General features: G+C 41.5%; 1 protein-coding gene across 2 annotated transcripts in view; it reads left to right on the top strand.

Moving 5' to 3' along the window:
- LOC122564422 (collagen alpha-6(VI) chain-like) overlaps positions 1-27,117 on the top strand; it is a 139,790-nt gene that overhangs the window by 43,133 nt on the left and 69,540 nt on the right. For both annotated transcript variants that reach the window (XM_043719264.2, XM_087978576.1), the window contains exons 7-13: positions 6,803-6,948; positions 15,780-15,872; positions 17,031-17,084; positions 21,172-21,243; positions 21,346-21,372; positions 21,507-21,551; positions 21,636-21,689. In XM_043719264.2, coding sequence (XP_043575199.2) covers positions 6,803-6,948; positions 15,780-15,872; positions 17,031-17,084; positions 21,172-21,243; positions 21,346-21,372; positions 21,507-21,551; positions 21,636-21,689 — 491 coding nt within the window. The remainder of the gene's footprint in view (positions 1-6,802; positions 6,949-15,779; positions 15,873-17,030; positions 17,085-21,171; positions 21,244-21,345; positions 21,373-21,506; positions 21,552-21,635; positions 21,690-27,117) is intronic.

Here is a 27,117-nt window from a genome sequence, read left to right as displayed (position 1 = left end):
GCAATATCCTGGTAAAATTTTCTGTATTGTCTCTGAATCCTCCACATTAATCTGGTAGTGTGGCGACCAAAACTATAAGCAATTTTCCAAATGTTGCCAAACTACAGTCCTATAGAGGTAAAAACAAGGACTGCAGATGCTGGAAACCAGAGTCTAGATTAGAGTGGTGCTGGAAACGCACAGCAGGTCAGGCAGCATCCGAGGAGCAGGAAAATCGACGTTTCAGGCAAAAGCCCTTCACCAGGAAGCTGATGAAGGGCTTTTGCCCGAAACGTTGATTTTCCTGCTCCTCGGATGCTGCCTGACCTGCTGTGCTTTTCCAACACCACGGTAATCCTAGATTACAGTTCTATACAGTTGCAACATGACCAGCAATTTTTCTATACTCTATGCCCGAACCAAAGAAGGCAAGTATGCCATGCACCTTCTTGACTACTTTAGCCACTTGGGTTACCAATTTCACGGATCTGTGCACCCATGTGTCTAAATGTCTCTGGATGTTATACTTCTAAGTGTTCTGCCATAAACCCCAGTCCTTTTAAGTCATATGCTGGAGAATAACATACCCATCACCGGCTCAAAATGTCATTCCAGTCCTGCAACCTGTGAAGCAACACTGTGTGTGCTGTTGCATTGAATTCCAGAAGATGAGGTGAAAGTGACAGCCCTTGACATCAATGCCACATTGGACTGAGTGTGACATCAAGAAGCCCTAGCAAAACTGGAATCAAAGGGTATCAAGGGGCAAAGTCTCAACTGGTTGTACTCAAGGCACAGAGGAAGATTGTTGTGGTTGCTGGAGGTCAGTCTTCTTAGCTCCAGGACATCTGTGCAGGAGTTCCTCAGAGCAGTTTCCTAGACCCAACCACCTTCAGCTGCTTCACCAAAAGCCAGCCCTCCCTCATAAGGTCAGATTCATTGCCAATGAATAGACAACATTCATCACCATTTGCAACTCCTCAGATACTGAAGTAGCTTCAAATGCAACAAGGTTTGGACATTACTTGGGTTCGGGTGACAAGTGGCAAGTAACATTTGAGCCACACAAATGCCAATCAATTAGCACCCTCAGTAAGAGACAATCACAGCAGTGTATACTATCTACAAGATGCACTGCAGAAATTCAGCAAAGATCCTGAGACAGCACTTTCCAAACCCATGACCATTTCCATCTAGAATGACAAGGGCAGCAGATACATTGGAACACCACAATCTGCAAGTTCCCCTCCAAGCCACTCACCATCATGACTTAAAAATATAACGTCATTGTTGCCTCAAAATCCTGGAATTCCCTCCCTACCAATATTGGAGGCGTCCTACAACACTAGAGCTGCAGCAGTTCAAGAAGGCAGCTCACTCCCACATTCTCAAGGGTAACTAGGGATGGGCAATAACTACTGGTCAGTCAGCGACACTCACATCCCAGGAGAGAATGGAAAATATAGTTAGGCAGTCTTTTCTCTTGTCTATTTCAGCCAATTCATGCCTTGGGTGGCTGAGAGTCTACCCTCAGTCCAAATCAGTACTGGGCAATCCGATTTTCAGTTGTTGACAGCCCTTTTCTCAAATGAAGAACAGGCAGTCAAACATCATCTTCAGCTGATCTATTAAGAATATGTTTGAAATCTATAGAAATATACAGACAAGAGTATGGCTCTAGAGCTGTACAGATTGGAAAGTTCAAAGACTATCCATGCTGATCAACTAAGATTGCTGTCAGCGGTTTTAGCATTTGTAACTTAAGAAGCTGGAGGAATAGCAAGAAGCTTGTGCCTTATTTTCATCCAGTAGATTGTGATCTGATGAATGTTGATTGATGACAGACTTACGTTTCCTTAAGATTCCTCCAATGGTAAATTGCAACACTCATCATGAGGCCTAGTAATGACAATTCAACAATACACCAGCCGTGGAGAGGAGGAAAGATTCTCTCAATTCATCAATGCACACGATAGCTTTTTTTAATATATATCACCATGAGCTGCCGAAAAACCATTGTTCTGTCATGTCAACTGGATATTCATGTCTTTTATTTCCTAAATGAAAGTTTGGAGTCACTGACAAAATATTGAAAAGGAATGACTGGGATTTAATGACTTCATCTGAAATACAAGTACACATTAACTCAGATAATTGTGTTCAAACAGCATAGAAGAATGCAATAGAGGACATGAACAACATGGAGTATTTATCTTTTCACTGAGTGTTCCCCAATGTAAACCTTGCCAAGCACTTCATAGAATAGAATCCCTACAGTGTGGAAACAGGCCATTTGGCCCACCAGGTCCACACCGATCCTCTGAAGAACATTCCTGGACACTATTGGCAATTTATCATGACCAATCCACCTAAGGTGCCATCTTTGGACTGTGGGAGGGAACTGGAACACCCAATGGAAATCCATGCAAGTTCCATACACATTCGCCCAAAGTTGCAATCAAACCCGGGTTCCCGGTGCTGTGAGGCAGCAGTGCTAACCACTGAGCCAAACATATTTAAATAAAGGAGAAATTAATAGCAACAACAAGGTATAGTGATTGTTACAAGGGCTAGAAAAATCTCTTTGTGTATGAGATCCTTGATTGGGGCTGTTAACCTGGGGCAATCATGGAGCCCCAGCTGACAGATATAAACAGGAGATTCAGAGAGTCTCCTCACCCCAAGGACTGGCTCTGAGCTGGCTGGTCAGAATCCATGCACTATGTACATGTAAATAAAGGGTCACTTGATGATGGGATACCGGCCTCTGTACTGTTATTTCACAGGGACACTTAAAATATCTAAGGAAATATGGCTGGGGAGTGTTTGGAAACTATCTGAAAGTAAAAGTGAGGAGAAGATATGAAAAGAGAAAATTGAATAAAAATTGCAGCAAATCATTTCCAAACATTTGTGGATAATTTTGAATGGAATGCATTTAAGGACAATTGAGGCCTCTTACTGATCGCAGAAAAATATTGAGAGATTTAAATGATGTGGGGCTTTTTTTAGAAACATAAATAGTTTCATTCTGGCAATGGAAAAGGTGATGAATACATTTAAAGTGATGGAAATAATAGCTTATTTAGAAATAAAATCTACGTTTGATAATGAGAGGACTTGAATATTCAGAGAAAATCAGGGCCATGTTTAAAGTCTTAAAGTATAGGGTGGCATGGTGACTCAGTGGTTAACACTGCTACCTCACAATGGCAGGGACCTCGGTTCAATTCCGACCTCAGGTGACTGTCTGTGTTGCGTTTGCACATTCTCCCCATGTCTGCATGGCTTTCCTCCAGGTGCTCTGGTTTCATCCCACAGTCCAAAGATATACAGGTCAGGTGAATTGGCCATGCTAAATTGACCATAATGTTAGGCGCATTCCTGATGAAGGGCTTTTGCCTGAGATATTGATTTTCTTGCTCCTTGGATGCTGCCCGATCTGCTGTGCTTTTCCAGGAACACACTCTCAACTCTGTTCTCCAGCATTTGCAGACCTCACTGCCTCTTAGGTGCATTAGTCAGGGGAATGGGTCTGGGTGGGTTGTTCTTCTGAGGGTCAGTGTGGACTTATTAGGCTGAAGGGCCTGTTCCATACTGTAGGGAATCCAATCTTCAAGATATCTTTGAAAGACTTATAACTTGTAAGTTTTTGAAACACTGAGGGTAGTATTCTAATTATCTCCCATGTTCACTGGTCAGCACCAGAAAACTAGAAATCCCATCTTGCAATACAACTCATTCAAAAAAAAATCAGGAGCATTGTTGGGGGGCACTGAGGACTTCCTCATGGCCATGGGATTTGTGGAGGCAGGGAAAATGAGAAAAAAAGAATCTACTTGGCAATGTATTCCCACCTCCAGCTACTTTTCCCAGGGTGCGTTGGTGGATATGCCTGGAACCTCCACATCTGTTGTTGGAAGGAAATTGAAGTCATTAAAGAGGGAATTAATGGTGATTTTCCCAACGGATTTCCTCTTTCCCAACATGAGAGCAGTCTCAGGCCTGGTTTATAACCCACCAGTTGTTAGCAGGCAAAAGGAAACAGACATGCTGTAAAGATGTGTCGAGCTGCACTGCAGAGCTTCTGAAATGTGGGCATGGAGAGGCTGCTTTACAATTCACTCTTTTTGTCACAGAGTGCTGTCATTGTCTGAATGGCAAGTCCCAGCTTCATGAAAGTCATTTCCCTCACCAGCACTTCAGCGTGGCATGGCACCAACTTATACAGTTTTCCTGTCGTGGCTCAGTGGTGAGCACTGCTGCCTCACAGCGCCAGGGACCCGGGTTTGATTCCATTCCAGTCTGTGTGGAGTTTGCACATTCTCCCTGCGTCTGCATGGGTTTCTTTTGGGTGCTGTGGTTTCCTCCCAAAGTCCAAAGATGTGCTGGTTAGATGGATTGACAGTGGTAAATTACCCATACTGTCCAGGGTGGATTAGGCATGGGCAATGCAGGGTTACAGAGACAGGGTGTGGGTCTGGATTGGATGCTCTTCAGAGGGGCGGTGTGGACCTGCTGGGCCAAATGGCCTGCTTCCACACTGTAGGGATTCTATGATGGCAGGGAGCACATTTTGTGGTCTCACACATGTTGCACATTAATGGATGGTAGCCATGGCTGGATAACACTCGTGGATGTTCTGATTAAAGCACATCTACAGATAAAGATGTCTTGCACTGCTGGGAAACCAACCAAAGCCATTAATTAGATATCCCCTGCATTTTGTTGGGAATCATCCCAGACAAATCTAATTTCCAGCACTGCTAGTTAAGTCTACTCTTTGATCCTGACTGGTAAATCTAGTACTGAAAATGTGTTGCTGGAAAAGCGCAGCAGGTTAGGCAGCATCCAAGGAACGGGAGAATCGACGTTTCAGGCATAAGCCCTCCTTGGATGCTGCCTGACCTGCTGCGCTTTTCCAGCAACACATTTTCAGCTCTGATCTCCAGCATCTGCAGCCCTCACTTTCTCCTGGTAAATCTAGTAAACCACTCTGAAAGGACCCGGAGAATGAAATTTGAGAGTGGTTGTGACTTTGTCAGCCCCTAGCAAAACATGCGCAATAAACACTGCAAAGATAAGACTTTCTTTGAAGAGGCTGCAGCTTCTTCTACCACTTAATCCAGTCAATGGTGCCTCCTGTGTTTCCAGCATACCAAGGAGGCCTATTATCTGCTGCAGACCCTTTTGTACTCTGCGTGACCTCCAGCGATCAGCATTTTACTGTCACCCTTCCTGACTTTCTCTCCCATGTTCAGCTACAGTTTGTAACCAGGCGTTTGTTGCTAGGGTTGCTGTTAGTGCGGTTGCTAGTCATACCGGTCTCCATCCAAGGTCTAATCTACCATGAACAATTCTTTTCCATCAGGTAAGAAAGCAGCTGTTGGTGCTGAGTATGCATGGCCGTATATACTCTGAATTTCATTTGGTCTCTCATTACTGCTGAGCTCTTATTTTGTTTTCATTGGCAGAGATGCACCAAGCATCATACGTCAAAAATTCATGTCAGTGTGGTTTCAATTGTCCAGTGAACACAGTAATTGTGAGTGTGCCTCTCCGAAGGGGAGTGAAACCTGAAAATTGGCAGTTTGGACATCAACCACGCTATCTGCTTCCAAACCGATGCACCCCTCCATGCTAAACCCTTCCCAGCCCTTAAAATGTAGCATTATTGATGGTGTCTGGATCTGACAGGATTTACTCGAATTTATCATATCAATGTAACAAGTCCTCTCATTTTTAACAACTGCACTTGAAACTTGACATTCAACAAATAAGTTTTCTGACTCATTTCCTCAATTTCACCAACCCTTCTAAAATAGAGATTTATTCACAGCTCTCATTCCAAAATACACCAGCTGTGCTCCAGCATCTGACTCGAATAACCATTCTTGTTGCATGAATTGTAGGCAGTGTGTTCAGAAAGCTGTTCCTTATTATATTCATATAATTTTGAGAATTCCTTTTCTGCATCCTTGATTTTTAAGAAAAGAAACTGTCTGTGAATCTACTTAGAAAAATGATAATAGTTCAGAAAACAAGAATTTTACAGTAAATGTAATTTTAAGTATTCATGGAATGTGACTGTTGCTAGCTGGACCAGCATTTATAGCCCATTGCTAGTTATCCTGGAGAAGGTTCTTGAACCGATGCAGTTTATGTGCTAAAGGTAGACTCACGTGATGATCAGGAGGGAGTCCCAGAATCCTGCTGTGGTAACAGTGAAGGAACAGTGGTATGTATTTCCAGTTCAGGATGGTTTGTGACTTGGAGTGTTTGTGTTGCCATGTATAAGCTCCCCTTGTCCTTATAGATGCGAGTGATCATCGATTTGGAAGATATTATCTAAGGAAGGGACTTAAATTAACTTTTCTTTTTTATCTAAAATTGTTTGGACTTGCCATTACACACTTCATAACATATTTCAATTTTTTCCCTCCTTAAAAATTGTTTTCCCTGAAGTAATAATAGTCAAAAAGTGTGGTCTTGGAAAAGCACAGCAGGTTAGGCCGCTTCGAGAAGCAAGAGAGTCGACATTTCAGGTATAAGCCCTTCATCGGGGATGTGGAGGGGAAGGGGGCTGAGAGATAAATAGGGGTGAGGGGCTGGGGAGAAGGTAGATGGGAGGGTGATAGTTGGATGCAGTTGGGAGGTAATTGTGATAGGTCGGTGGGTCGGATGGAGTGGATCGGTGGGAAGGAAGATGAACAGGTAGGTCAGGTCAATAGTGCAGTGCAATACTCAGCCATACCACAAACGTCTTTAGTCCTGCTCAAATCTCTGCAATATGACATAATAAATGGCAATCTTATAATTACAGGAGTCAACACCCTCATCACTGTGGCTTTGGAGGATAGTCCAGACACAAACGACATCCGTTTCATTGAGTTTGGACGAGGATTTGAATACAAAAAAATACTATCCATTGAAATGGAGGATGTTGGAAGTGCTTTGCGCAGACAAATAGTATGTAAGCCTGGAAAAGCAGTTTTCTTTAACAATTGGATTTTTTAAATTTGATAGTTCTGATGTTTTAGTTTGCTGATTCATCCAGATTTTGAAAATTATTTTATGGGGTTGCACAGTCACAGCAGGATAGTCTACACACCCCCTGTCTAGAAGGAAAGTTCATCAGAAGTTGACTCATGCTGTGGGAGACTCTGGCCCAGAGCCATAACAAGCCACTGGTGGGCTGAACTGGTTAGCATTGTGGCCTCTGGCCCTAACTCAGAATTAGATCCCACCTTCAGGAGCTGCCAGCCAGTGTTGCTGGTTGGTAACAAAAACTGAAAGAGCTGCAGATGCTGTGAATTGGGAACAAAAAGAGACATTTGTAGATCTGGCAGCATCTGTGAAGAGAAGTCAAAGTTAACGCTTCGGTTCCGGTTCCGGTTCCGGTTCTGTGAAAGGGTCATGAGATCCAAAACATCAACTTTGATTTCTCTTCACAGATACTGCCATATCTGCTGAGCTTTTCCAGCAACTTCTCTTTTTGTTTCTTGTTGGTACAGTAATGTATCTCCTGGTGTAATGTCAGTTTTTGTAATATGAACATTGTGACAGACTGCTTATTGACAATAAATATCAGAAGATTTATTTACAAAAAACACTTTGTACATTACAACCCAACCACAGACACCAACATGTTTTGGGCTCTGTCGGATAACATGCTGATTTATTGACACTCCTGATGGATTACAATGTAGAGCAGCCCATCATTCAAGGTGGGATAATCCCTTTATACAAGAATATCACATGGTATGATGGCACAGCTATCATCCCTTAGCTTTATAAAAAGTAGATTAGATTTCCTACAGTATGGAAACAGAGCCCTTCGGCCCAACAAGCCCACACCGAACCTCCAAAGAGCAACCCACCTTATATATACCTCTGACTAATGCACCTAACACTACGGGCAATTTAGCATGGCCAAATCACCTGACCAGCACATCTTTGGATTGTGGGAGGAAACCCATGCAGACGCAAGAAGAATGTGCAAACTCCACACAGACAGTCACCCGAGGCTAGAATCAAACCCGAGTCCCTGGTGCTGTGAGCCACCATGCCACCCCTAAGTACATGCTTGTCTGATCATGGATGTGAGCAACATCTAACGTCCCTCCTTTTGTCCTTTAAAAATAGGATTTCTCAGATGAGAAACGTGTACAAGTACATAGATCAAAAATAAGAGGCATATTTGCATACAAAGCTTGTGCTTTGGTTGACATATATCATGCAACTAAATTGAGTTCTTGGATCATTCTCAGGATGCAATTGCATCCTTTCACAATGTTGTATGTTAGTTGTCTCTGTCGATTGGTATGGACTGTTCACTGTGGATGTGTTTTTTCTAGTATTATCGCAATACTTTCAGTGTCTGAATCCTCATCTTGGATTACCCATAGATTATCGTATGCAATTTGAATGTATCTAATGTTGCATATTAGAACAGAACTGTTGCAAATAGCAATGTTGTACCTTTTGGGTTGAGCATGTTTTTTCAAGAGCTTCCACATATGTCATTTACATAAATGATTTGGATGCGAGCATAAGAGATACAGTTAGTAAGTTTGCAGATGACACCAAAATTGGAGGTGTAGTGGATAGTGAAGAGGGTTACCTCAGATTACAACAGGATCTGGACCAGATGGGCCAATGGGCTGAGAAGTAGCAGAAGGAGTTTAATTCAGATAAATGCGAGGTGCTGCATTTTGGGAAAGTAAATCTTAGCAGGACTTATACACTTAATGGTAAAGTCCTAGGGAGTGTTGCTGAACAAAGAGACCTTGAAGTGCAGGATCATAGCTCCTTGAAAGTGGAGTCGCAGGTAGATAGGATAGTGAAAAAGGCATTTGGTATGCTTTCCCTTATTGGTCAGCATATTGAGTACAGGAGTTGGGAGGTCATGTTGCAGCCATACAGGACATTGGTTAGGCCACTGTTGGAATATTGCGTGCAATTCTGGTTTCCTTCCTATCGGAAAGATGTTGTGAAACTTGAAAGGGTTCAGAAAAGATTTACAAGGATGTTGCCAGGGTTGGAGGATCTGAGCTACAGGGAGAGGCTGAAAAGGCTGGGGCTGTTTTCCCTGGAGCGTCAGAGGCTGAGGGATGACCTTATAGAGGTTTATAAAATTATGAGGGGCATGGATAGGTCAGGGAGTCCAGAACTAGAGGGCAGGTGTTTAGGGTGAGAGGGGAAAGATATAAAAGAGACCTAAGGGGCAACTTTTTCACGCAGAGGGTGGTACATGTATGGAATGAGCTGCCAGAGGATGTGGTGGAGGCTGGTACAATTGCAACATTTAAGAGGCATTTGGATGGGTATATGAATAGGAAGGGTTTGGAGGGATATGGGCTGGGCGCTGGCAAATGGGACTAGATTGGGTTGGGATATCTGGTCGGCATGGACGAGTTGGACTGAAGGGTCTGTTTCCATGCTGTACATCTCTATGACTCTATATCCAAGCATTGGTGTTATTGTATGGCTTGATCTAGATGAAGCTGAGATAATTGTCTACATGTTCCTCAATCATGTTTCTGCACCACCCTCTCTCTTTTCTCCAATAAGGCTGCATGTGCATTCAGTTGGATAGGAAGAATGTGAGATAGATGGACTATATAACGTAAACTGGTGAGGATAGGTCCTTACACTGAAGTGTGGCTCACAATCTCAAAATGGCAATTCTGAAGTCTTGACAAATTGTCTTATATTCATGATCAATGTTTTAAGTGTGTATAATAGACTTTGTTAGACTGTTGGAATGCAGATAATGCAAAAAGGATGTGATATGCTGTACTGCCACTTTGTGCATATATCTTGGAATGGGCTCGGCAACATACTGAAGACAGATGTCTGACATAACCTGCTGCGGGACACTAAACATGCTGAAGATAGCAGTTAATAAAGTCGGCTAACTTGATATTGTTCACATCCCTGCCATGCCAGATGAAAGGAAATTTAATAAAATAACCTGTCACCAACATATAGTCTTGGGTTTTGGATTTGAGATAGGTTTGTGGCAATCTTGGAACACAGTTCAAAGTGAATTTCATGCAGAATAATTGGATCTTTAAATAGCTTGGATGGATGATACTGACATAACATGCACATTTGTATTGATCAATCTATGCCTTCGTTGATGCCAAGTAGACAGATTTGAATGGTAGTCATTTGGTTTTCCATGCAACCAATGTGGAGACGGTTCAACATGTCTTGATGTAGGACTTTGAGAATCAACACTTGCTTAACTCTTGAAAATGATATTTTTCAATAAGCCTAACCCACCTTTATACTTGTTCAGGATGTGTAGTTGTTCAGGAACCTGCTTACTGTGTTCATGTCATCTGCTAATGATGGGATGTTTTAGCTCTTGCTCTGATTGTCTGATCAGCATGTTGAAATAGTGCCATTAGCTCATGACCGAAGTAAATGAGTTCAATATCAAGATTACCCTCTACCTCAAATTCAATGACATCCACTTGTAGGTCAATGGGTACATCTTTTTTATAGGCTGGTTTTGGGAGTCATGTTAGAGAGTTTGAATTTATCATTCTGGATGGTATTGGATTGGTGAACTCTCAGTATAGTATGGGCTTTATCTCCTGTAGGATACTTATATCTGATGTAACAATATAAATGCTCGCTCCTAGATCTCTACATGGATAATATGACACCAAAAAGTTCAACAGAGATTTATTACAGCTGCTGGTAGGCTTACATATTGCAATCACAGTTACTTCTGTCTCTGGGATAATAAGCTACAAATAATAATAATAATAATAATAATAATGTTACAAACAGCAGCACATTTTCATCAGCATGCTGTGCTTCATGAGGCTCCAGTTCAGACTGAGTCTGAAACCTTTATTGGCTCATGTCAAATGCTATGACATGGTGGTGATATTATCAACTTGCCTCTGAAAGGCATACTGCCTGTGAGATATATTGCAACAATCATAACCTCGAATTTTGATAAGAAGACATTGAAGTCATGGTAAGTGGTTCCTGCAAATAATTTCCAATGGTTTATGTTCAGGCTGGCTGACTCAGTACTTGCCAAAGAGATATGTGTGGAATACCAAATACATCTGCCAGAGTTCCCCTTTAGATATTAGAGTAGTTTGCTCGGACCATTGTGACAACTTTAGACCAAAATGGGACAGGCTTGTTATTCTGCAAGCATCAACAAAATTCTATTTCTAGAATGGTTGGCTTAGATTGATCAGAATACAGTTATGTATGTTCACAGGATGAAGGGGCAATGTTCAGGGTTTGAAAGATATATTGGTCGCTGCCCTGCTCTCAGTGTGATACATCTTTGTGCAGAAGATCGCTAAGAAGAGAGACTTTCGTTGCAAAGACTGAGATGTATAAAGATAGTAAATTGAATAACTGAGGAACTTTTGCATGTCATCTTTCTCCTGGAGTGTAAGCACAACCTGTACATAAAATCCTGGCAGTGTCAGGTCCGATACAAGTGGATGAGTATATGGAACTGAAACAGTTTCTTTGGTTTGTACTAATTTGACATTTCTCGCTGTGAAAGACAAAGCCACGTTTCTCTCTACTTCCCAATGATTTGGTAGAGCTTGGGTCTTGTCTTGGACAAAAATTTCATCAGCAATGCAAAGACAACATGGGAAATTCTCAAGAGTTCAGTCCACGTGTTGCTATAAGATATGCTGAATGGCAGTACTAAAAACAATACCGACAAGAAAGTGTTGGGAAGATAGTACACTCTGTGAATCAGGTGAAAGACATGCTGACCAATAACCAGTTAATTCATTCAACTCAATGAAGCACTTAGCACCAGAGAACCTGAGGATTGAGCTTCTCCAAACTGGGAATTTTATTGAACATCTTTTCAAGATGCGATTTAGTCAGTTTGGGGTCTGAAATTGACGTACTTTACATCTTTTTAAGTGCTGGTGCAAGGCCTTACAGAGAATGTTGTTGTGTTCTGCTGTCTCAATTTTGAGTTTGTCCTATCTTAGGACCATATTTGTGTGGAGGATTGATACTAAGTTGGACACGGTCCTCAAGAAATAAGGTTTCATCACCTTGTAAGTTGCCAATGTGTAAAGACTGCAGATGCTGGAAGCCAGAGTCAATAGATATGAAGCTGGAAAAGCGTAGCAGGTCAAACAACATCGAGGAGCGGGAAAGGCTGAAACCCTTCTTCAGGATAGGACATCACATCGATCTGGATATAGATTTCTGAGGTCATAGATGGATTCAATTCTTCTGTCTCTGATCTCTTGGTGTTACAGTGGACATTTTTCCAGTTCATGGAAATGATGCAAATATCAGTGCACACTAAACATTGTTTCAACAATGGAGCAAGTTTCTATTGTCCATTCAGAAGATCTATATTGACATTTGAGATTAGCAATAGCAATACACGGAATCTCAGACCCATTATAGGCAGAGAGTTTGTCATGTGTGGGCTTCCCCTCCCCTTGCCATTTGCCAACATTTGCATCTAGGATACGTAACTGAATAATATTAGCAGTTGTACTTGTGTTAGTTTGGCTCATCGTTATCCATTTTGTCAGCAATCATAACCTTGATCAAAATGAACACTCAGCTCTTCTAACTTTATCACCGTGCTGTATCAGACTGACCGCATGTACAACTTGGATAGGATCTGGAAACTGCTTTGTTCCAGATATTTCCTGAACCTCATAATTGCACTTCATGAGTTTAAGTTTGGTTACATACTTTCCATTGGTCTTTGACTGAACTCTTTTCCTGTATTGTTGAGGTGTCTGCCACATCGTTTCCTGACCATTAGATTCAGTACATTTGAAGGCTTTAGTGACAATTCGCCGCGGCACATTCGCCGCCGCCAATTAGCCACTGCCAGTTTGCCACCAGCGTTTCTCCACTGGGGTTATTTGACCTCTGGAGACTATTCGCCACCGGAAATATATATATGTACTGATTGTTTTCCCTTCCACCTGTTTTTCATACTTCTCAGTCCCCTTTATTTATACCAACAACATAGTACATATTGATAAAAAAAAGAGGTGAAATAAATATCATTTTTTTGGTTTATACGTAAAAATGAGTTACAAACACTTGCAGTGGCGAATCGTCCTCAGCGGCCAATGGGTGGTGGCTAAGCGTCCTCGGCGGTGAAAGGGCAGTGGCTAATCGGTAGCGGTGAAACGGCGGCGGCGGTGAATGGTCCCATCCCGATTTGAAGATGACAACGAAATTGGAGAGGTACCGGACAGTGAAGAAGGTTACCACAGGATGCAATGGGATCTTGATCAGATTGGCCAATGGGCTGAGTGTGGCAGATGGAGTTTAACTTAGGGAAATGTGAGGTGCTGCATTTTGGGAAAGCAAATCTAAGCAGGACTTATAGACTTAATGGCAAGGTCCTGTGGAGTATTGCTGAACAAAGAGAATTTGGAGTGTAGGTTCATAGCTCCTTGAAAAAGGAGTCACAGGATAATGAAGAGGCCATTTAGTATGCTTGCCTTTATTGGTCAGAGCATGCAGTATAGGAGTTGGGAGGTCATGTTGCAGCTGTGTAGGACATTGGTTAGGCCACTTTTGAATTACTGTGTTCAATCTGGTCTCCCTCCTACAGGAAGGATGTTGTTAAACTTGAAGGGTTCAGAATAGATTTACAAGGATATTGCCAGAGTTGGAGGGTTTGAGCTCCAGGAGAGACTGAATAGGCTGGGGCTATTTCATTTGGGCTGTCGAAGGCTGAGGGGTTACCTTATAGAAGCTTATAAAATTATGATGGGCATGGATAGGGTGAATAGTCAAGGTCTTTTTCCCAGGGTAGGAGAGTCCAAAAGGTGTAGATTTAAGGTGAGAGGGGAAAGATTTAAAGGAGACCTGAGGGGCATTGTTTTCATGGAGAGGATGGTGCATGTAAGGAATGGATTGCCCAGATAAGTGTTGGCTGGCTGGTACAATTACAACATTTAAAAGGAATCTGGGTGGGTATATGAATAGGAAGCATTTAGAGGGATGTGGGCCAAATGCTGGCAAATGGGACTAGATTAATTTAGGATATTTGGTCGGCATGGACGTGTTGGACTGAAGGGTCTGTTTCTGTGTTGTACACCTCTATGACTCCATGATTTTCTGCACATCTTTGCCCTGTGCCCCTTTGTGGTACACTACGTGCATGTGTCATAGAACGCTGTACTCTGTTTTGGTAAATGGAATAAACCACACTTGATGCAATGACTTGGGTTGTTTATTGATTTTGTTTACTGTTTTTAATCTGAGTCAAGAGCTTAAAGCTGTTATTGCCACCTTCCAAAAGCAGATCAATAGTGTGTCCTTTAGCTTTATCTAAGAATGTTTTTTGAACTGATTCGATTCATTTTGAAACTATTACTAGTAGTCAAATGCAAAAATTTACGCAAATATTGAACTGACCTGTTCAGAAATTGAAGATCTCTCTGAGGTCTTGTTGAAGGCAGGGTGCTGACTGAGAATAAGTATCAGAAAAATTATTCACAAAGAAATGAATATATTACAGTTCTATCACAATCATTGATATGGCCTGCGCACTGTCTATTATGATGCTTGGTTGACTTATTGACAGTCCTGATAGAGTCATACAGCACAGAAACAAATCCTTCAGTCCATCTTATCCACGCTGACCAGGCATCCCAATTTGACCTGGTATCATTTGCCAGCATTCAGTCTGATATCCCTCGAAACCCTTCATATTCATGCACCCAACCAGATGTCTTTTAAATGTTGTAATTGTCTCTCCACCACTTCCTCTGGCAGCCCGGTCCATACACGAACTACTCTCTGCGTGAATTAGAAAGCTCAACAGCATATCACTCAAGGTGGGGTTAGTACTTTTCCACAAGAATGTTACATATTGTGATGTCACATGAATATCACCACTGAGCTCTGTTAAAGATACATGCTTACCTGATCACAGTTACTTGCAATGTCTTATCAGTAATGGGCACTTCTAGAATTGCAGGCAGAAGTCCAAAGAGGAAGGTGGTTACTCTGGGTATGCAAGTCGAGGGTTTTAGGGCAGGGAGCAATCCTTGAGCATCGAGAGGGGATTAAAGGGGATGTTGAGCCAGGCTATGTCAGATAGATGGAAATGGATGAGTAACATCTTGGTTTCTCGTTATGTGCACAGGGGTACCCGCAGAATGTGTCACCCTCTTTCCTGTCTTTTCCCATGACGGTTGTTCAAAACAGCCTACCCACTGCTGCCCAACTTCCTATGCCAAAGGTATTTATGTGCCCCTCTGACAGAAAACACAGCTGGCAGGAGCACATAAAATATTAATCCCACCACAGCTCATTTTTTCATTAGGCACAATTAACCTGTCTTTAAAGATACAAATTTTTCTTCACACTTGCTGAACTGGGACATTCTGTCTGCAACATTGAAGCAAAACTGTTAGGTGATGAAGTGGAACATTTTTCTACTGTGAAGTCTGTACTGTCTAGTGAAATCCCTTAATGTTCACATCATGACATTCCTCTTTGCCTTGTTTCAATCCTTATACAGATTATGCCAAACAATATAGCTACTTTACCTTGCTGAGAAAGATGCTTCTGCTACTACTTTCTGTATTGCAGTAGTGTTAATCTTCAAATGACCAAAGATCCATGAATTATATCTTCCATCCCCTGATTGAGATCATGTCACTCCAGAGCCCATAATATTACTCTCGCATCCAATAAAGTGGTCTTATTTTAATTAGAAAATTGTACATTTTACTTTATTGTCCATCAGTGACTTCACACTGGTACCCCATAAAGATTTGATTTTGTTTTCCCAGAATGCAGTTGTAGAAAAAGAATGTTGCAATATCCCTTGCAAATGTACAGGAGAGCCAGGTGCACGTGGTCCTCGGGGAAACAAAGGAGATGAGGTAAGAAATTGTGCAAAACATGTACCGATGTTAAACTCAATGCAAACTTAATGACCGAGAAATTTACAATTCTGGGGTCCAAAATGATGCAATGTATTTTCCTGGGCAGCAAATTAGGATGGAAGTAATTTCCACCAGTTACATCAAAAACAATGTGCTCAAGTTTTGCAAACAGGATTTAGCCTCTCTATGATCCACCCAGCAAATTGTTGTCCATCAGCTTAAATACAACTGCATGAATCCCTGTGTTTTTTTTGTGGCTAGTACTTTCTATAGTTATAGTCACAATGGGTCAAGGAGTAAATTAAATCTGGAATTGTAATTTTATGCTTCAAGCCTTGGCAACTGCAGACTTACTGCAGCTTGTGGCATTGAGAGACAACTGGAATACTCAATGAAAAAATTCTAGCAGCTATGAAATTCTTAATGGGCACATTTTCTTGCATTACTGATGTAGAGACAAACAAAGAGCAGGGGAAGAGATGATTAAGGCAATGTTTAAGGAGCACACTTGCCTTTCCAACGTATTATCTCCCCTCGCAGTCCCGTTCCACACATAAGAAAACATACAGAACACAGTTCGTGAGGTCTTCCTCTGATTGTAGAAAGGAACCGTCAATTAGTAGACTACACTTAATCATCCGGGCTATAAGAAATCTATACCAGCGAAAGCATGAATATACGTAACAGGGCACTAAAGTTAATGGAAGGACATATCATTCTTAAATGACTACTGCAAGAGATTTTAGTGCACAAATGGTTAGTGAAATGTTGTTTAGCACAGTTTCACTCCTTTATGACTGCCGTTACTTCTTCCTTTGTCGCTGTCTATCTTCTTTCAAATAAAGGACACAACCTCCATTCCAGCGTGCATTTTCGATCTTCAATATAGTTTCATCTTCTTTGGCTCAACTCAGCCAATTGAAGAATATTTATTCCTCCACAGCTGCAAAAAGACAGCAAACTTAAATGATGGCACAGATCTAGAACAGGCACAGCATGTTACTTTTAATGATCTGTTTTTGGAGCATGTTTGACACTCAAAGTACATGGATCACTCATGGGTGAACATTTGTCCAGCACTGCCAACTCTGTTGAACTTGTAACTTGTTTGTCTCTTCTAAATACATAGTAATAATGTTAACAATGTTATTTCAGGGAAATCCAGGCACAAAAGGATTTCCAGGTTATCCAGGAGATGAAGGAGGACCAGTAAGTTGGTGCTTTCACTTTATTTTGGAAAAAGAAAATACAATTCCCTCCCTATTTCCCGAATATAAAGATTGGCCTGATTTTAATTGGCTTTGAGACCTGTTGTGTTTGCTCTGCAGTAAGTCAGAGATTTTGGACAAATGTATAAAATCAAGGATAAAGAAACATATATGGGGCACAACAAAATGACAACAATAACAACAACTTGCATTTTTAAAGTGTCTTTAACAGAGTAAATCAAACCTAGGTGCTTCGTATAGCATGAGCAATCAAAACAAGCTGTAGGAGGAAGTATTGGTGCAGGTGACAAATAGTTCATCAAAGAGTTTGGTTTCAAGGAGGAAAACAAAGTAGCAAGGCAGAGAGGTTTAGGGAAGGAATTTCAGAACTTACGGCCTTGAGAGTTGAAGGTGTAGTTTCGAACAGGGAAGAAATTAAAATTGAATTGGAGAAGGGCAGATGCCTAGACGAGTTGTAGGGCTCGAACTGGGAGGGATTTGAAAACCCAGATGAGAACTTTAAAACTATGGAGTTGCTTAACCTGAAGCTAACACGGTTCAGTCAGAACAAGGGTCTTTGGGGAAGGAAGTTTAGAGAGCTTCAAGTTGCTGGAGAATAGCAAGTGTTGAGGCCAGCAAGGTGTGCACTGGAATGGTCAAGTCTGGAGGTAACAATAACATAGATGAAGGTTTTAGAAGCAGGTGAACTGAGGCAGGATCTGAGTAAGGCAATGAGCAGCCTCAGTAATAATGTTGAAATGTATGTAGCAGGTCACTTTGGGGTCAAGTATGACACCAAGTGTTTCTGTATGTTAAAGGTGCTAGATAAATGCAAGTTGTTGTTGTTTAACCAACACATCTTCAAATTTATTCCAGTATTCACATCTCCTTACTTGGGCAATGAATTCAGAGTACATGGATATGAACAGGCCTCAGAGGTGCTGTTGCACCTTGCTTTGAAGTTTCCACCAAAACACACACTTCAGCTTCAGATGGTTGTCAAGGAGAGCATTGAAGTTGGCAATGAGGAAACAGGGTTTGTGAGTGGGATTGCAGACAAAGGCTGTAGCCTTCCCACTGCTAAAATGGTGGGAATTTCTAGTCATCGATTGGAGGAGCACTCTGAACGTAGATGCAGTAGAGGGAGGTGGTGGTGATGAGGTTGAGCCTGGTGATGTCAAAGTACATGTGAAAACAGACAAAGGATAACAAGGGCTAGCATGTTAATGACAAACAGAAGCATACTCAGGGTAGATTCCAGGGGGGCGTACCAGATGTAATGATGCAGGAACAGGAAGCGAAGACATTGCTTTGTTGGCTATGATTGATCATATACATATTGGAAATGCATCTTAATGTAGAAACTATGGACAAAATTGTAAGGCAGATTGCATTGTTGCCTCTAACCTGGTTTATGTGTGCTTACTCATAATTGACTCTATAATTAGGGAGTGGTGGATACTGGAACAATCTTGGAGTTGTATTTGTGGCCAATAAATGAAAACAAATTATATTTATATAGTACATTTAATCGAGGAAAGTAATTTACAGGAATGAAGTGAGGTCAAAATAATCCAAAGGATCAGCTATGAAGTCCATTAATTAAAAATATAGAGATATAGACTTTAAAAGATAAAGAAGGCAGAGAAGTAGATAGATTTAAGAGGGAGGGAGAGCATAAGGCATAGACAAATGAGGCACATTCATTATTTGGTTCAAGGTATTCTTTACGCAGCTTATCAGAACATAACCTTTCCAGTCTATCTTCATCTAATCCATAGTACATTATTACTGAACTTTCTGGTCTGCATTTTCCAGTGAAGATTCTCCATCAGTAGACCTGCTGATAGACTCTTGTATGTGAAGATTTTCTCTTTTTACATGTTTTCAGTGAATTCTTATGCCTGTCATCAAAATATCACATTAAATACTAAACAGGTGGAGCATCCTTACTGAATTAATTAATTTTCGGCACTAAAGTTAAAAACTCAAAGACTGAATCAGGGTTGGTGGGTGGGGTGTGGCAGTTATGTTCTCCCACTTATCTTGTGTAACTGCATTGAAATAGCTGCAAAAATATCTGGGATAAAAAAAGAGTGAATAGGAGATTCTATGCAGAAATTCAGCTCCCAGTAATAGACATAACATATGCAATTGGCAGTTTACAGTAAGGAGAGATTGATTAACACGCAATCTCCATATGCATTTAAGATACGCTTGCTGATACATCAAAAAACTTCAGAAATGTAAGTAAATCTGACTTCTTTTCCAGCTTGTTTGTTGCCCAGGCAACAAGAAGGTGGAAACTCCAAGCCCCACAAAGAAACCTTAGGCTTTCTCTACTTTCCTTCTGCCCATTGCCACTCTCAATGTCCTTTCAATTTCCTTCTCAGACCCCTTAACATGAATGGCAGGAGTTGTTCATTTTGATCGTGGGAAGTTAAATCTTATCATGACCACTGTCTTAATGACTCTTTCTTGGTGTTAAAATTGGCCTGAAAAGTGCCAAAAATATTTCTTAAACTTGGAAACAAAAAAACCCACAGATTACTAGTCTCAGCCCAATGTTTATCCAACTTTACTGAGTTGATGCATTTGGAAAATCTGACACTTTTACCATTTATTATGATTATCTTAGCAACATATAGGACATGACTTTATATCCAGACTCAGGGATAACTGATTCGAACATTTGTACTTCAGTGAGAGTGCTGTTTTGTAAATAAATCAACAGAACACAGCTGTTTTGTTCAGACTGAATGGGATATAATCCCTCTGAGGATTTTTGTACCCAATATAAAATATCAAATTGTATCATGATACAAAAGCACAATTCCTCAGACCTCGCCCTCATCCCAAGTCCAAACATTCCCCCACATTTTCCAAATGAATTGTTATTTAACAATTCTGAAGACGAGTCATACCAGACTGAAAATATTAACTCTACACTGATGCTACCAGGACAGCTGAGTTACTTCAGCATTTCCTGTGTTTATTTCAGATAACCAGCATTTGCAGTAGTATGATTTTATTTGAAACTTCATGGAAAATGTATTTGATAATATATCCATGAATTGATCCTGCCAAAATACAAGTCTCTTTAAAACAGTGAGCTTTGACTACGTGTGGTAGATAGACACTGTGGTTAGTGTAGTATAATTTGAATACTAAATGAATTAGCCTCGACATAGGACAGATTAATGCATAATTGAGGAACAAAATGCTTGTGGGTGAACTGAGAAATATAAAAACATTCTTTTATAGAAGGAAAATCCTGATTCACTGCATACTCACCTCATACAGTTCAGTTATAGATAGTTACTTGAAAAATGGCATGAAGGCTGGATCATTTACCATATCAATCTAATTGACATTTATCAATATGTTATCACATGATAACCTAACCATTTAGGTATTGCTATTACTTTGTACACTTCAAGCAATACATTTTTTGTTTTTCAATTGAAAATGTACAAAAGCACCATTGAATATTATATGCCAGACAGGAGCCAAAAAAAAATCCTAAAAAAACCTGAACATTAAGTTTTATTTTCCTAGTTGAAAAGTGCACCTAAACATGAAAAGAAGATAAAGTTAACTTCTGTTTACTGATAATACTTAGGAGATAAACCAACTAGAAAGGGGCTATATGGTATAAAATGATGACCAATAGATCTGAAGATCAACATAAAATATTTTAGCCTTAACGTATGTTGATGACCCTTAGGTTTGCAAAGCCACCATTATTTAAACCTTTATTGCTGTCTTCATTTCCAAAATAGCATGAACATTTTCAGTATATTTTTCTGTTCTGTGTGTCAATTTGAATTGTTCCTGTTATATCTTTCTTCATCTGGAAAGTCCTTTATTTCACAGCGCGATTGAGAATTAGTTTCTTAGCAAACAACAATCCTGAACATAATTATTTGAAATCCTAATGCATTGAAATTGTGAGAATAATCTTTAAACCTTTGAAACAAACAGCACTATGTGTCCAACCGTAAGCATGTGACATGACTTATTATAGGTTTAACAATATTAGCCATTGGAAATCTCTGACTGATTTTGTTTTTTCACAATAATTTCAGGGTGACAGGGGCCCAGCAGGTATAAATGGAACTCAAGGAGTGGAAGGATGTCCTGGCTCCCCAGGTCCCAAGGCAAGAAACTCCTCGTTTTGAGGCATAGACAATCAATACATCTCAAATTTTTACAGTCAAAATTTTATTTCACAGTTTAATTAATGAGTATCTTTTTTTTAGGGGAAATCAGGGTATCCAGGAGAGAAGGTAATATGGAACTTTATTTAATCTAAATTAAAAATTTATTTAACATTATTAAACAAAAACAGAATGTTTTGTTCACTTTGACATTTCTAAGTTTACCAATGTATAATCTGTATATTATGTTACCATTACAACAGGGTAGTGATGGGGACCATGGTATTGATGGAATAGCTGGAGAACAGGTAATAATTGCCTAAATTAGATCATATGAAAATATTATTTGTAGAAATGCTAATAAGTACTAATTGAGCACTGTGTTCTTACAGGGAGACCACGGAAATCCAGGAGCACCTGGCGAAAAGGGAAACGCAGGAAATCCGGTATTGTCATCTTCTAGTAATCAGATGAAAGTACTCCTATCAACAAGTACTTAAATGTTGTCCCTTGTCTCTTCCATCCATGCAGTTTCTTTCTTTAACAGACATGGTTAAGTTTTGCTTCATCATAGAACATAGAACATAGAACAGTACAGCACAGAACAGGCCCTTCAGCCCATGATATTGTGCCGACTACTGATCCTCATGTATGCACCCTCAAATTTCTGTGACCATATGCATGTCCAGTAGTCTCTTAAATGTCCCCAATGACCTTGCTTCCACAACTGTTGCTGGCAACGCATTCCATGCTCTCACAATACTCTGTGTAAAGAGCCCGCCTCTGACATCCCCTCTATACTTTCCTCCAACCAGCTTTAAACTATGACCCCTCGTGTTAATCATTTCTGCCCTGGGAAATAGTCTCCGGCTATCGACTCTATCTATGCCTCTCATTATCTTGTATACCTCAATTAGGTCCCCTCTCCTCCTCCTTTTCTCCAATGAAAAAAAGTCTGAACTCAGTCGACCACTCTTCATAAGATAAGCACTCCAGTCCAGGCAGCATCCTCTGAACCCCCACCACTCCCTCGTCAGGTCCACACCCCCCACCAACCCAACCTCCACTCCCGGCACCTTCCCCTGCAACCGCAAGAAATGCAAAACTTGCTCCCACACCTCCCCCCTCACTTCCCTCCAAGGCCCCAATGGATCCTTCCATATCCGTCACAAATTCACCTGCACCTCCACACACATCATTTACTGCATCCGCTGCACCCGATGTGGCCTCCTCTACATTGGGGAAACAGGCCGCCTACTTGCGGAACATTTCAGAGAACACCTCTGGGACACCCGAACCAACCAACCCAACCGCCCCGTGGCTGAACACTTTAACTCTCCCTCCCACTCCGCCAAGGACATGCAGGTCCTTGGCCTCCTCCATCGCCAGACCATGGCAACACGACGCCTGGAGGAAGAGCACCTCATCTTCCGCCTAGGAACCCTCCAACCACAAGGGATGAATGCAGATTTCTCCAGCTTCCTCATTTCCCCTCCCCCCACCTTATCTCAGTCCCAACCCTCGGACTCAGCACCGCCTTCTTGATCTGCAATTTTCTTCCCGACCTCTCTGCCCCCACCCCCTCTCCGGCCTATCACCCTTACCTTAACCTCCTTCCACCCATCGCATTCCCAACGCCCCTCCACCAAATCCCTTCTCCCTACCTTTTATCTTAGCCTGCTTGGCACACCTTCCTCCTTCCTGAAGAAGGGCTTATGCCCGAAACATCAATTCTCCTGCTCCTTGGATGCTGCCTGACCTGCTGCGCTTTTCCAGCAACACATTTTTCAGCTCTGATCTCCAGCATCTGTAGTCCTCACTTTCTCCTCGGATAAATATTATCCAGGATATCAGGGATAAATCCCCAGCACATCTTCACAATAGTAAAACAGGATCTTTGAGATCCATGTGAACAGGCTTGTGGACCTTCATCCCAAAGACAGCACCAATAAAAAGGAAGCACTCCCTTAGAACTGCACTGGAGTTTCTGCCCAAATTATTGTGCTGATGTCCTGCCTGGAACCCAGGACCTTGCAATTTAGAAACAAGAATGTTATGAACAAAATCACAGATGTAAGGTAATAAATCTGTTATGAGATGCTAATTTGCAGTAAATTTCATTACTCTTTTTCTATTGTGAAGTATCAAGTTAACCTGCAAATACCATTAGCTGGGTGTTATGGTATGTTCATGAAGGGGTGTGTGAAATATGATGGGTTCCTAGCACACTGGTCTCCCACATACCTTGATCCATGCCACATAAGACGCTGTGTGGGTAAGACACTGAATAGTCCACCCACCCTAAGGTCTACTTGGCCATTAACTGCCCAATTAAGTGGCAATTAAAAACTTCAACCCACCTCTACAGCTATAATACACTGTGTAATGGCAAACAGATGAGGGCAGCAAGACTATTTTTTCATCAATATTGATGGGGTTAATCCTAATTCAGCAGGGTACATTGGAGCCACCCTCATAAAGTTGTACTCTTTCCTACCCTTTGCATCTCTCCACTTGATCTCAAGAGATCTTCCACCTCCTGAGCATCCTCCAACCTCCTAACGAAGCTGTATCTCTTACTGCTGTCAAAGTCCAGGTGCACTTTCCCCCCCAAGTATGGTATTAGCATCCTCTACTCTCTCCTGGTGCTGCTTGGACTGCAAGAGTTGCCGACCAGATTGTGTTATAGGCATATTCCCCTGACAATACAAGTTCCCTGTGAACTGCTCTATCAATGCTGTCCAGTGTGACTGGCAACTCATTTATATACAAAATGAGAAACACGCCTTCCCTGTTGAGCTGTACCTCAATGAGGATAGTATTCCAGACAACACATCATCATTGCAAGGATCTTGAGATCATCTGTACTTAATGACACACTGAAAAACAGACAAAATCAAAGCCTGTCTTTGCAGTTGGGCTGCAGCTAAAGTAGATACTGGAGACTTTGGAATTGAAACAGCTATCTGATCAATTTCAATTGTGAAATTGTAACCATATGTGTAATTATGAAATCTTCTTACTTCAAAAATCAAAGACAATGCTTCATGAGCATAATTTCGCTCATTGACATGGAGGATGCATGAAGCAAATGCAATCAGTCTCTCTTCGTTATCCAACACTCTGAATGGAGAGGTATCTCATGCTAGCTTAGTGTTGTTGGACATGTTGTAATGTACAATTATTGTACCGTTCACCAATTTACTTTTGCACAACTTCAGTGTTTTGTTGCACTCTAGTTTGTCCACAGAATATCCATCCTCAAGAGTTTATGCAACAAAGTAAACTTTGGTATTAATTTACTGTAGAATTCGCCAGAACCAAAAAAATCCAAACACAGACATTCTGATTGTGTTGATGCATTTTTTGTTGCTTGAGCTTTGCACTTGTAATCTGTCTTTGTCAATTACTCAACAATGCTTTAAAATATTTCATATTTATCTGCCTTTGCCCAACTCCCATGCTTTCCCAAACATTGAAACGCCTTCTTCAGCCCATTATGCCTGTTTGGAACCGAAATAAACAGCCCTCTAAAGAGCAGTCTTCCCTGAATTCCTTGCAAAATTTGATTCATTGTCCTTTGAGAAATTTCAAGAGGTTGAAGAAACACCAAATGCTAGATTCTGGAACTGAAATAGCCTCTTGTGTATGAATAGGAGAAAGTGAGGACTGCAGGTGCTGGAGAAGCAGAGTCGAAAAGGAGCATGCTGGAAAAGCACAGCAAGTCAGGCAGCATCTGGGGAGCAGGAGAATCGATGTTTTGTGCATAAGCCCTTTACCAGGAATGTGGGGGGAGAAGGGGATGAGCGATAAATGGGGGTGAGGATGGGGCTTAGGAGGAAGGTATAGACAAATATAGCTTAGATTTATTATCTAACTTAAGCTGTAGATAAACATTTGTCAGATCTAATTCTGATAAAATCTGACCTCCAGACAGCACTGTTTACATTCTAGCACCTAATGTATCTTATAATTCTCATATATTCCCATTGACCAGTTGCTGTTTTACAAATGTATATATTAACTGCCCACTCCTCCAGTCAGTGCTTTCTCTGGTTATTTCTTTTAAAGACTTTGGCAAAATCACCTTCCTTCTTGCAGCTGCAGTACTCTCTGTTCTCACAGATGAATAGCTCTGTACCAAATATTTGGTCCAAGCTTGGGTAACAGGACTTTGTCATAACTTTCCTACCAGATGCTGGTGTTGGGGCCCTCTACTTAGTCAGTTACAGCTTAGTTCTCTCAGCAGCCCATTGTTAACCCTGACCTCTCTTGAGTCATGGTTCATCATGACTCAGGATGGTCTACACCTGAACCTGAGGGGCACCAGTATCCTTGGGGGGAGGTTTGCTAGTGCTCTTGGGGGGGGTTTAAACTAACTCTGCAGGGGCATGGGAACCCAGATTGTAGCTTCAGGGTGCAGGGCCTGGAGTGTAGGGAGGTTAGGAACATGGCATCAATTTCCAAGGAGGGTGTCTGTAAACAGGAAAGTGGCTTGAAGTGTGTATACTTCAATGCAAGAAGTATACGAAATAAGGTAGGTGAACTTGCAGCGTGGGTTGGTACCTGGGACTTCGATGTTGTGGCTATTACGGAGACATGGCTAGAACAGGGACAGGATTGGCTGTTGCAGGTTCCAGGATTTAAATGTTTTAGTAGGGTCAGAGGTGGGGGTAAAAGAGGGGGAGGTGTGGCATTGCTTGTCAAAGATAGTATTACAGTGGTGGAAAGGACGATGGATGAGGACTTGCCATCTGAGGTAGTTTGGGCTGAGGTTAGGAATAGGAAAGGTGAGGTCACCCTGTTAGGAGTCTTTTACAGGCCTCCTAATAGTCCTAGAATCATTGAAGAAAGGATAGGGAAGGTGATTCAGGAGATGAGTGACAGTAATAGGGTGGTTGTTATGGGGGACTTTAACTTTCCTGATATTGATTGGGAAAGCTATAGCTCAAGTTCGTTAGATGGGTCAGTGTTTGTTCAATGTGTGCAGGAGAGTTTCCTGACACAATATGTAGACAGGCCAACAAGAGGTGAGGCCATACTGGATTTGGTTCTGGGTAATGAACCAGGCCAGGTGTTAGAATTAGAGGTAGGTGAGCACTTTGGGGATAGTGACCATAATTCGGTGATTTTTACTCTCGTGATGGAGAGGGATAAGTGTGTACTACAGGGCAAGAGTTATAGCTGGGGTCAGGGAAATTATGATGCGGTGAGGCATGACTTAGGATGTGTGGCTTGGAAAAGTAGATTCCAAGGCAAGAGTGTAAATGATATGTGGAGCTTGTTCAAGGAGCAACTATTGAGTGTCCTTGATAATTATGTACCTGTCAGGCAGGGAGGAAAGGGTCGTGTGAGGGAGCCGTGGTTTAATAAGGAATTGGAATCCCTTGTTAAATGGAAGAGGGCGGCCTATCTCAAGATGAGACGTGAAGGTTCAATTGGGGCGATTGAGAGTTATAGGGTAGCCAGGAAGGACCTGAAGAGAGAGCTAAGAGCAGCAAGGAGGGGACATGAAAGGTCCTTAGTCGGTAGGATTAGGGAAAACCCTAAGGCTTTCTATAGGTATGTTAGGAATAAAAGAATGACTAGGGTAGGAATAGGTCCAGTCAAGGATAGTAGTGGGAAGTTGCATGTGGAGGCGGAAGAGATTGGGGAGACACTGAATGAATACTTTTCTTCAGTATTTACTCAGGAACAGGGCATTGTCGTCGATGTGAATACTGAGTCACAAATAAGTAGAATGGATGGCTTTGAGGTATGTAGAGAAGAGGTGTTGGAAATCCTGGAAAAGGTGAAAATAGATAAGTCCCCTGGGCCTGATGGCATTTATCCTAGGATTCTCTGGGAAGCAAGGGAGGAGATTGCAGAGCCATT

Source organism: Chiloscyllium plagiosum, unplaced genomic scaffold (genome assembly GCF_037043375.1).
Source record: "Chiloscyllium plagiosum isolate Xiang-an unplaced genomic scaffold, Cpla_swu_hap1 HiC_scaffold_34, whole genome shotgun sequence".
Taxonomy (NCBI): domain Eukaryota; kingdom Metazoa; phylum Chordata; class Chondrichthyes; order Orectolobiformes; family Hemiscylliidae; genus Chiloscyllium; species Chiloscyllium plagiosum.
This window is presented reverse-complemented; position numbering and strand designations above follow the sequence as displayed.